The 12,029-nt window shown below is 40.8% G+C and overlaps 1 protein-coding gene across 3 annotated transcripts in view; it reads right to left on the bottom strand.

The window, feature by feature from the left end:
- The window catches only part of MYO15B (myosin XVB), a 74,795-nt gene that overhangs the window by 3,762 nt on the left and 59,004 nt on the right, over positions 1 to 12,029 (bottom strand). For 2 of the 3 annotated variants that reach the window (XM_087709935.1, XM_087709934.1), the window contains exons 34-41: positions 11,893 to 12,023; positions 11,510 to 11,604; positions 9,654 to 9,731; positions 7,798 to 7,894; positions 5,342 to 5,490; positions 4,715 to 4,836; positions 3,101 to 3,231; positions 1,190 to 1,323 (exon numbers count right to left, since the gene is read on the bottom strand). In XM_087709935.1, the coding sequence (XP_087566061.1) occupies positions 1,190 to 1,323; positions 3,101 to 3,231; positions 4,715 to 4,836; positions 5,342 to 5,490; positions 7,798 to 7,894; positions 9,654 to 9,731; positions 11,510 to 11,604; positions 11,893 to 12,023 (937 nt within the window). Of the gene's footprint in view, positions 1 to 1,189; positions 1,324 to 3,100; positions 3,232 to 4,714; positions 4,837 to 5,341; positions 5,491 to 7,797; positions 7,895 to 9,653; positions 9,732 to 11,509; positions 11,605 to 11,892; positions 12,024 to 12,029 lie in introns of those variants that run through there. The other variant, XM_087709936.1, reaches the window with a different exon arrangement.

Genomic DNA, 12,029 nt, shown 5'->3' on the forward strand with positions numbered 1-12,029 from the left:
ATTCAAATGCTGTGAGCACAGAGTGCTACTATCTAAATAGAGTTATATTTTGGCAATGCTGGCATAAAAGATTTGATCTAAAACGATAAATGGTTTTACTAGGCTTGTAAGCTGCCCCAATTTTTACCAGCCCTGAGTGGCTAGCATACAAACAAGGTTAAAACAAGAAGCAGAACAAACCATGATGGCAACAATACAGTCTTTCTTCAGGCAGCAGGCAGCATTAACATACACTCAAAAAAGATCCACCTTGTCAGCCAGCAAGACTTAATGAAATAGCTAGGTTTTATTGGCGTTTAAAATCTCAGCATGGCTGGGTGCTAACCAAACTTTGTGGGGAATGTGTTTTGACAAAAGAATAAAAACATCTGACAAATACAGGCCAAGGAAAGATTGGTATCCTTGCAGGAGCTGGCAGGCAATGTCCTGACCTGAATGGTATCCTACTTGTTTCAGTTCCTGTGTTTCCTCCATTGTGATAGTCCCAAAGGTGCTTTTTTTTTATCAAGAAGCAACTGGACTTTCTTGTTTTTTCTTGAAGACATTTCCCTTCTCATCCAAGAAGCTTCTTCAGCTCTCACTGAATGGTGGGGAATGGAAGGATTTATACTCCTTGCAAACAGCTGGACATTCGCATTCTATAAATCTTTCCATTCCCCAGTATCTTGTCAGAGCTGAAGAAGCTTCTTGGATGAGAATCGAGTCACAAATAGTTTGTAAAGAGTCCGACAGAAGTCTGCCACAGTCTTTCGGTATAAGGCTGATAAGCACCCACCTTTATCTCCCCTGAAACACTGCCAAAGACCCAATTGCCAATTAGCTTTGCAAGGCCAAATGGAGCACAGAGTCAAAACAGAGCTTCAGAGTTTAAACAGACCAGAAGAAACAAAGTTGCTTCCTGTAAAGGCTCACGTGCCTTTGCTCCTCTTTTATCTTATGGGAGGGGCCAATCCTCTCCAAGCCTTACTCTCAAGTCACCCCTTTTGTTTTAATTGTTTTTGGCAGCTCTGTGCATGAGCACACTGGGAACAGGCTCCCCTTGTTCCTCTGCCTCGGTGATGTCAGACATCTTCAGAAGAAAAAACAAGAACGTCCAATTGCCTCCTGAAAAAGCACCTTTGGGACAACTGTGACCTGAATGACAGAATCTCCATAGACATCCATACTGATGTTTCTCTTATAACCCTACCTGGGTTTCCTTGCTCCTTGCAACAATCTCCTCTTGGTTCACTCCTACAATACAAGGTGAAGGGATATCTGGGGCACTGATCTTCTCCACAGAGAAAACATTATAGCCGAAGAGCGGCAGCTGAATTATATGTTCTGCAAGAAAAGAAACACGATAGGGTGTAATATGTCAGACTCACAGGCAAAAAACACACTAGCTATGCATGTTTTCCAGGGCAAGTTGCCATCTCTGCTTAAAGCAAGAATATGGCTCAAAGCCAAGCCATTGAAGCTGTGGCACTCTCGAAGCTGCCCAAACCTCCAGACCCAAACACTTTGCATACACAAACAGTTGCGCTTGGACAGCTATTGCCATACGATGCTCTGCCTGCAAATCATCCCAGCTGGGTAATTACAGCACAGTTGGGAAAGGCTCTATTTACATGAGAGCAACGGGAGAGACTGCATCTCTTCTTATAGTTACATCTTACAACTTGCTGATAACCCGGTGTTGACCAGATATTTATTTATAGGGGGGAAATGTCCAAACCAAACGTAATTTCTAATGTTGAATTTTCCACCTTACCAGAGGGAGCCCCCTTGTGGAGTACTGCGAAGCCATTACCATGGCAACTCCACTGCACTGTACAGTAGAAGCCATTTTAAGGCACAACAAGCTGTATCTTAACAGAACACACACACTGAGGGGTGTTAGGGTTAGGGTCTTACCCCCACAGTATTTTTTCCAGAGAGTAATCCATGTACCATGTGAAGTATGTGAGTACCAAGTTTGGTTGAAATTACTCAAGGTGTTCCAGAGTTATGCTGGAACACACACACACACACACAAACACACACACGAATTAGGAAGATGTCTGTGAATTGCTTTTAAATGTTATCTGGCTGTTCTGAACTTAAAACATTGTTTACCCTCTTGTTGCTATGGCAATGGAGCTTGCATATCTCTGTCAAAGCATTTTTCCTTACTCTCTTGTTGATCCATATAGTCCTTGCCTCTGGACTATATATACAAATGAATATTTGTACATTGTGAAGCTCCTTCATAGACGGAACAGACTGCAATTGTTGCTATATTCTTGGAGAAAATGGGTTTCCCCACATTGGTTAGCTGTGCAAGTAGTTATGGAAAGCTTGTGTAATAATGCCTTGAACAGATTTAAAATAGAGAGCTACCCACAAATTGCCCCATATACAGATAGCCCTCAACTTACGACCACAATTGAGCCCAAAATTTACACAACAAATGTGAAACATTTGTTAAGTGAGTTCTGCCCTATTTTACGACCCTTCTTGTCACAGTTGTTAAGTGAATCAGGACAATTATTCAGTTAGTAATACGGTGGTTAAGTGAATCTGACTTCTCCATTGACTTTGCCTGTCAAAAGGTCGCAAAAGGGGATCACAGACCTTGGGACACTGCAACCGTCATAAATATGAGTCAGTTGCCAAGCGTCTGAATTTTGATCCTGTGACCATGGGGATGCTGCAATGGTCATCAGCGTGAAACCTGAAAAATAAGTCACTTTTTCCAGTGCCGTTGTAACTTTGAATGGTCACTAAATGAACTGTTGTAAGTCGAGGACTACCTGTAATGAGTGGAAGAGATTCTCCACTGAATCACAGCACTTGCAAACTGAAATCATCCTTGGAGTTCATCTACGCATACACGTATACAACTTATATGGCTATAATAATAAGATGATATAGCAATAAAGCCATGCCAAAATCTTGCCTATTGAGGATAATTATAAAATGCATGTAGATATACAATGTACATACAACTCTGGAGGAAAGTAGGTATAAAAAAACATTCCCTTCAAATCCCATGCTACTGCATTCAAAACATTTCAAATAGCAGCATAAAACCAGAACCAAAGCTCAGATGTCAATCAAATGCAGCTGTTGAACTCACCAATAAAGCGTACTTGTGCCTGCAATGGCTGAAGTGGTTCTAGTGTCTCCATCTGATAAGCCATGGCAATTTCAACAATGTCTGGGCTGAGGTGGGGGGCTGAAACAGGGATGTAATTCTTCAGTTCCTCTCTATTTAGACAAATAGAAGACATGGACTTGACCATAAGCTGAAATTGGAGAGTTTTCAGAAAAACCCTTCCACGTGTGGGGAAGAAATTGCACAGGATGTCTTGACATTACTGTCAAAGCGAGCTAGAAAAAACTGCATGAATGCTAAGCACTAGTGTGCAATTTGTGAATAGAATAGAATCCTTTATTGGCCATATTTACCATATTTACTTTATGAGTAAATACAGGAGGTATGTGAGGACTGATCTGGATGGAGAATCAGGATAGGATCCTATGCAGAGGCAGGGAAGTTTAACTGACTGCTGTTTAGAGTCACTCTGAGGGAGATGGGCCGTTTTTAAATTATACACACACCCATTCTTGTCTGAGGTTCTTGTTTTGCGTACATTGTTCATTTTACGTATGCTTTTTTGAAAATGGATTAATAGAAAGCTATCTAGGTTTTGGAGGGGAAAAGAAATTATGGAACAGAAATTGGGGTGTTACAAGGCTCTGTTGGGTATGCTAACAGAGGTGTCATCATCTGTAAGGAATTGCTTTAGTGGAAAATACAGAGTCATGGCAGTGTCTCATTTGCTTAATACTATAGGTCAGTGATGGCTAAACGTTTCTGGACCGAGAGCCTAAAGTGCACGTGCATGAATGTGCGTGCGTGCACCTGAACCAGGGGTGGGTTCCTGCCAGTTCTAACCTCTTCTAAAGTGTTAGGGGTGCAAGGGTCTTGTAACTTGACAGCTTTAAGACTTGTGTGCTTCAATGCCAGAGTTCCTGAGCCAACATGACTGGAGAAGGAATTCTGGGAGTTGAAGTCCACAAGTCTTAAAGCTGTCAAGTTTGAACACCCCTGGGTTTTTTTTCTAAAGGGTTAGGGGTGCAAGGGTCGTAACTTGACAGCTTTAAGACTTGTGTGCTTCAAATGCCAGAGTTTCTGAGTCAACATTTTGGTTGCTAAGCAAGAGCATTGTTAAGTGAGTTTCACCCCTTTTTACAAGTTGGCCACGCCCACCCAGCCACATGCCTGGCAAGCCATGCCTACCCAGTCACAGGGCCGGCAAGCCACTCCCATCCAGTCAAATGGCTGGTGAGCCACTCCCACAAAGCAGGCCACACCTACAGAAGAGGTTCTAAAATTTTTTGAAACCCACCACTGACCTGAACCCCCAAAATGCAATGTGCACACATCTTCCACATATGCACTCTCCCACATGCACCCCCTTGCATGGGCATGCGACCCCTGCAGGCCCCCTGCACAGGTGCAGCAGAGACCTGAAGACCAGCTGGCTGGCGGGAGGTGCACATACATATGTGGCAGAGCTGAACTGGGGCAACGGCTCACACGCCCACAGAGAGGGTGCTGCATGCCACCTCTGGCACATCTCTTTGGGGCCACTTCTTACTTTGTATAAATAAATAAATCTCCTCGTCTACAACCTATTCTGAATTGACATGCCTACCTCCCTTCCAAAACTGCAGAAAGACCTACCTTGTAGGGATGGATGGAGCTCCTTTGGCCCAGTGCTGAAGCAAAGCCAAGATGCCCAGCTGCTGCCCAAGTTTGGTGTTGTGCTGCAATGAGATTTTTCCTGTCATATAATTCTGCAAGACCTAGAAATAAATAAGCCACAAGGAGAGTTTGCTTTGTACTTTCCTGTAGTAGATTTTTAAAGCAGGCATCATTGAAGGAACATTTGCTGCAACTCCTAACATTAACCTGTGATAACAAAAAATATTTAATAAAAAGTAAATACAACAAATTCAGCAAAGTGGGAATAGGAATTTATCGTGTACTCTTAGCCAATACATGAGTCAGCTTCCATAAGAATGAGACAGCCATTCTTTGCATCATCATCATCATCATCATCACCACCACCATCATCATCATCTCACATTTTCTCCAGGAGTTCAAGAAGGCACATGTGGAGATCTGTCTTAATTTTATCCCCACAACAATCCACTGAACTACTATGGGCAGAAAGTCACTGACACACACTGTCCCACACTCAATCCCACTGTGTTTTTATGGCTAAATCGTAGTTCAGGCTTGAATCATAATCTCATACGAGCTCTTTGCAGTCTTACGGGTAACAGTGCAAGACTTTCCCTTTCATACCTGGTTATAATGGACATTGATGTAGACCTCATTATCAAAATGCAATGGAATCTTCCAAGTGATCCTGCAGAAATGTAGTCCTATTGAACTTTCTTCTAACAAATAGTCTTGGACATATTCCTCCTGGTGCAAAGGCCTTCTCATCTTCCCTGCATAGGATAAAGAAGGATGGTCATAGCAATAGCAATAACATTTAGACTTATCTACTGCTTTACAGTGCTTTTTACAGCCCTCTCTAAGTGGTTTACAGAGGCAGCATATTGCCCCCAACAATCTGGATTCTCATTTTACCCACCTCGGAAGGATGGAAGGCTGAGTCAACCTTGAGCCGGTGAGATTTGAACTGCTGAGCTGCAGTTAGCAGTCAGCTGAAGGTGGCCTGCAGTGCTGCACTCTAACCATTGCCCCACCTCGGCTCATGCCATCCCCATCCAAAGCACTGAACTTCAAAGCACTGAACTTAGAGGCAAATATTTTAAGGTCAACTTATTTCTTCCACTATAAGGCAACCTTATCCCCTTTACTTTAACTTTACTATATGGTAATTTTACAGTCTTCAAGCTGATAGCAAAATGTAGCAAATATGTATACAATTCCACCCATTAGTCTTATCCAGGTTTTCTGTCAATTTTCACTGAACAATATTATTACTTATCATGCTTCACCAAGATGGTAACATTTTCTTCCGTCTTTCAAGGGTGTCAAACTGGCTGCCTGTGGGCTGGATGCATCATTCACAGGTCACGCCCACCCCAGCTCTATGCTGGGGAAAATGTCGTGATATGTCATGTGATGGCAACATGTCGCCACGAGTTTGATGATGGTCTACATCTTTCTATCTTCATCTCATAAAACTTTTAGTTAAACTTCCTTTCAAATTTAGTTATTCCATATAGAAGCCAAAAGAAAAATGGTCATGACAGGAGGAGAAATATATATTTGGCATCATTTGAAAGCAAAACATGACATCTACACCTACACAAAAGGAGCAGATGCAATTTAAATGTTATTTGTAAAAAAGCAAAAATAAAAAAGCCATAAAAGAGCTGCCAACAAAGACATGTGCCTTAGCAAGCAATGAGATTTTAACATTAGAAATGCTAATATAGCGATGACTACACTCAAAGAGACAGCTCTTAGTATCAGCAAACAAAAGGCATTGATAGCTTTTTCATATTCCCTACCTCAATGAATTTTCTATGGAGAGAAAGAGAACAGTGGGTGAGGCACATATGTGAAAATAAAAAAAGAAAGATGGTGGTATTTGGACCCTACATCAAATTTCACGAATGAGACAAATTGCTCAACAAAAGCAGGGTTGCTCTGGGAGCAACTTGGGTAGAAAACCTAAATTAAATTATCTTAATTCTGTCCATTACCATGATCAAGTATGACAATTAACAGGCTGTGATTTCTAGAAAGGGCTATAAGTGTGCTCTTGTATCAAAAACTGATGCAAAAAAGAAAAAAAGGTCTTCCATTGCTATCTGAAAATATGTAAACTGGCCCAGATCCAGGAGTACTGGCAGATCTTCTCCTTTAACAGGAGCAAACCATCACAAAGCCACACTTTGAACAGACGAAGGCAAGATCCTCTATCACATGCATATCATAATGCGGCCCTAAAATCAATATCAGGGCTATCATTAAAAATACATTCTTCACATGTGCAATAAGCCTAGAGAAATTACAGTCATGTGAAAAAATATTTATACCCACTTTGAGTTCTATGATTTTACATATCAGGGCACAGTAAAACTCATCTGGTCCTTATCAGGGCTTAAAAGTAGGTAAATACAACCTATTCAGATGAAAAAGACATGACATATTACACCATGTCATCATTTATTTTACAAAAAGAAAACCAAAATGGAAAAGCCATGTCATATGATGTTGTTGTTCATCTAAGGTTGTATTTATCTACTTTTAAGAACTGCCAAGGATCAGGGACACGGTAGCTCAGTGACTAAAATGCTGAGCTTGTCGATCTAAAAGGTCAGCAGTTCAAATCCCTAGCGCCACCTAATGTAGTGAGCTCCCATTACTTGTCCCAGCTTCTGCCAACCTAGCAGTTCGAAAGCATGTAAAAATGCAAGTAGAAAAAATAGGGACCACCTTTGGTGGGAAGGTAACAGAGTTCCATGCGCCTTCGGTGTTTAGTCATGCCGGTCACATGACTACAGAGACATCTTCAGACAGCGCTGGCTCTTCGGCTTTGAAACGGAGATGAACACTGCCCCCTAGAGGACCAGATGATTTTTACTACTGGTCTGTCCTGATATGTAAGAACATTGAACTCAAAGAAAGTTTATTTTCTTTTTTCACGTGATTGTATACAATCCCAGAAAACTAGGACCCTGGCAGTAGAGGTCGGTGGGAAGGAGAAAGCTGCACTAGAGTGAATCTCCATATTTATTGGATTTCACTGTATTGAAGTTGACCATTAGTACACTTGCCTTTGTCTTTGTCGGCTAAGATGGCAAATTCTTGGATCTCCTCCAACTCAGTAACTCCTATATGTTCACAGATTTCCTTTAACACATCAGCTGTAACCTACCATCAGAAAAAAATAATAATTTATGTAAGTGTGTGCAAATTGCTTTGGCTGGACAAATGCAGTCTGCCCAATGCAGTCTAAAGCAAAGAATGTCTTGAACTGAGCATCTCTCATTTAAAAAATCAGAAAGTGCAAGGAAGATTTAATTTGTTTCATTCCATTACTTTTAAAAATAGTTTGACACGGGAACAATCACACATACAAAAAAGAAAAAACAAGTTGAGAAACAGTGAGTGAAACAAGACCTCCCCATTTTCAGAAAGATGATCTGGTTCATTTTGGATTTTGCACAACAAGCAAGAGAGAATTTAGCATTCTTATCATGAGCTTTAATCCAAAGTGTGATTGTGTCTACACCTCTCAGCAAACAGATTACAAAGCTTTTCCCAAATCAAAAAGAACGAAGGTAAAAATTTGGAGGGATTCCTAATGTACCCATTAATATTTCAAAGGAAGAAACACAAGGAAGTTAAGTCAGGCCATTCAAATATGTATTGGCTGGTGTGACTGCAAATTCAGGTCTTTCTCATTAATATCTGCTACTTTTTAACCAGGGATGCAAAGCACTGTTGCCAAGCTCCCTCAATCTTCTCTCCCCCCTCCCCAAAAGACTAGAACAAAATATTACAGGTATAGTTCAGGTAATAAGACACAAGAACTTCAAAAGAAAACTAAATCAAAACTAATCAAGGAGAGACGCAACCTAGAACTAAAGGAGAAATTTCCTGATAGTGAAGACAATTAATCAGTGGAACAACTTGCCTCCAGAAGTTGTGAATGTTCCAACACTGGAGGTTTTTAAGAAGAGATTGGACAACCATTTGTCTGAAGTGGTGGCGCAGTGGTTAGGGTGCGGTACTGCAGGCCACTTCAGCTGACTGTTATCTGCAGTTCAGCGGTTCTAATCTCACCGGCTCAAGGTTGACTCAGCCTTCCATCCTTCCGAGGTGGGTGAAATGAGGACCCAGACTGTGGGGCAATATGCTGACTCTGTAAACCGCTTAGAGAGGGCTGAAAGCCCTATGAAGCGGTATATAAGTCTATATATTGCTATTGCTATTGAGGAATATTGTATATGTCTAACTGCTATTGCTATTGCTATTTCCTTCCTAAGCAGAGGGTTGGACTAGAAGACCTCCAAGGTATCTTCCAACTCTGTTATTCTATTCCAGTGTTTCCCAAAGTGTGGTACGCGTACCCCCAGGGGTATGGGAAGAGTTTGGTGGGGGTACGCGTTGCACCGGAGTTTGGCATCTCAGATTAAAATTAACAACCAGGGAACCAAATTATGATGATCTGTCATCTCAACATAAACAATTTCATCCTTCTCATTGAATCAAATAAATGTTCTTTATAATATAACTTTTGTTTATTTTGCGTATGTACCAAAAAAATAAAAAATAAATATATTTTGATTTTTATTAAAGCATATGTTTTTATGAGGGGTACTCAGCGTTACGAAAATTATAGAAGGGGTACACATATGTCAAAAGTTTGGGAAACACTGTTCTATTCTATTCTATTCTATTCTATTCTATTCTATTCTATTCTATTCTATTCTATTCTAGCATAACTGGGTAACCCAAGATGCAGACTGGCCTCTTAGATGTCTGCATCAAAAACTGATCTTTGGGTATCCTCTCAGTAAGGCAACAACATCATTAATTTAAAAAAAAGAAAGAAAATGCTCATCACCATGGATATGTGGAGCACCACACCACAATATCCTTTTTAATGGACTAAATAGGAACTTACAGTGAATGTCTTAATCTTTGTGCTATATTGCAGACCTCCAGGTAAGATGACTGATATCCGGCGCAAAGAGTGGCCCTTCTGACAACGGGAAAAAAAGTACAATATAGGCATTTTTGTTCCTAATTGAAATCCAATTCCTGGCAAAAATTGAGCACTTGAGAAATAGAATTAAGCATTTGAGTACAGGCAGTCCTCCACTTACATTGATTCATTTAGCAACTATTCCAAGTTACAACGGCATTGGAAAAAGTGACTTAGAACAGATCCTCACCTGACGACGGTCACAGCTTCCCTGCAGTCAGGTGATCAATCATCAGTTACTTTGCAACCAGCCTGTGTTTACAATGGTTGCAATATCCTGGATTCACCTGGTCACCATTTGCAACTTTCCCAGCCAGCTTCCAGCAAGCAAAGTCAATGGGAAAGCCAAATTCGCTTAATGACCAGTGGTTTGCTTAGCAACTGTAGTGATTCACTTAACAACCATGGCAAAAATATATGTAAAATCTGGCATTATTTAATTAACAACTACCTCGCTTAGCAACAGAAATTCTGGTCCCTATAATTGTCATAAGTCAGGGACTATCTGTATTTTTATTCTTCAAATCAATGGAACTTGAAGCAACGTTTTAGTTTAATATTTGATTTAAAAAATAATTTTGATGAATGCAAATACATATATCTGACCCATATGACTATGATGGATACAGTATAGCAGTACAGATCTTGTTTTCCTTCAAATATTACAGCATCTATTATTCCAGACACATTGTTCCACATAACACTTGTTCTATCTTGGATGTCTTCCCTTATAACTGCTTGTAATCATCTCAAAGAAGAATTCGTTTGACCAACATATTCTGGCTTACTTATTCAAAACTTCTTAATGAACACCAAGGATGTACGCGAAATTTACTATAAATATGTTGTCAGGTCTGGAAGCCATCTTTTGCATTGGGCCTTCTGGCCTGCCACATTTACTGCTGTGGGAAAATGGGAGGGGAGGAATTATATGGAGTATGAGAGATATATAGTCAAAATAACATTCCTTTCTCAGAGAGTCAAGGACATCTTGCCCTGCACCTGGAAGTGTGGGACTAGAAGGCATCTCCAGTTGGGACAGTGCCTGATTGGATCATGATGATGGACATGTGGGTGCTGGTAGGGGCTTGGACTTTCATTTGGGTGGGGAAAACCTGGAAGCTTTCAGATTCGGGTTTTCCCAGCTATGCCAATATGACATCTCTAATAAAATGGAATTTTGAGTAACTTCAAGCCTTGAAGTCTTCTTTCATTGGAGGTGTCACTTGGAACCCTGACAATTTGTGTGCAAATGATGTGATCTGTCAAAACAGGTTTTCTCATCACATAAGTCCACAATTTGCTTCTAAAAATTTTCCACCCCAAAGTCTACTTTTTTCAAATAGTTACTGAAAAATATAGGAAAATTGTGCCCAAGAATAATGAATCTTGGGGTAGTTGTGCTCTTTAAGGTGAGGCTGCCAGAGGATGAAGGTGTTCAAAATATTAAATCCTAAAACATTTGAATGATTTGGCATAATTCTGAACATCAGACCTCTCTAAAGATGTAATACTAAGCAATACAAATAAATCTTTGCTCAAAAAAGCCTGTTTTCTCACACATCAATTTGCCTTCAAGCCTGACCTTTGTAAATCATGTTCATGCAGATGATTCAACCTCAAGATGCACATTAAAAAGTTGCTCTATTTCCAGTACTTGCTTTGTTTTACCGTCTTCCCCAGCTAGCTCTTTTCTGCTTTTCTGCCTGGAAGATTTGCTTCAGCACCCAAGGGGGAGACAGTCCCACCCTGACCCATATCTACTTCTCATTTACCAAAAATGCTCTCATCTCCGCCAAAAATGGCAAGTGTTTGCGGCTTCCATACGTGATCAGTTTCTTCAGGTTGCTCTGGCAATCCTCGGCTATTCCTGGGGATTAAAAAAAACGCACACACAACGCTGAGCATACGATGTAGGAAGTGTGACTGACATTTAAAGAGGCTTCTGCTAAAATAGAATTAGGTGCTGGACCTCATGCATGAGTTCCCCACCTACCTTCCCCATACAGGACTGAGGATTGGCTGTTGATTTGTGACTATTAAAAGGATGTTAAGGAACACACAGAAACGAAGGGTTGGTGGTAGATAGACTGCAAGCATGGAAAATAACACCACAGATTCTTCACAACTAATGAATAGGAGGAGACAGGTCATGTACCTGAGCAGGGGTGGTTACTATCATAGCAGATCTGCTGCAAAAACTCAGTGATGTAAGGCCTCAAGGTATTGGATGGGAGGAAGTATCCAGTCAAAAGGCTGAGGAGCTGCCAGCCATGGCGACAACTATCCCTGGAA

This window comes from Thamnophis sirtalis, unplaced genomic scaffold, assembly GCF_051295495.1.
Source record: "Thamnophis sirtalis isolate CommonGarterSnake01/CBP01778 unplaced genomic scaffold, rThaSir2_p1.2 scaffold_3, whole genome shotgun sequence".
Taxonomy (NCBI): Eukaryota; Metazoa; Chordata; class Lepidosauria; order Squamata; family Natricidae; genus Thamnophis; species Thamnophis sirtalis.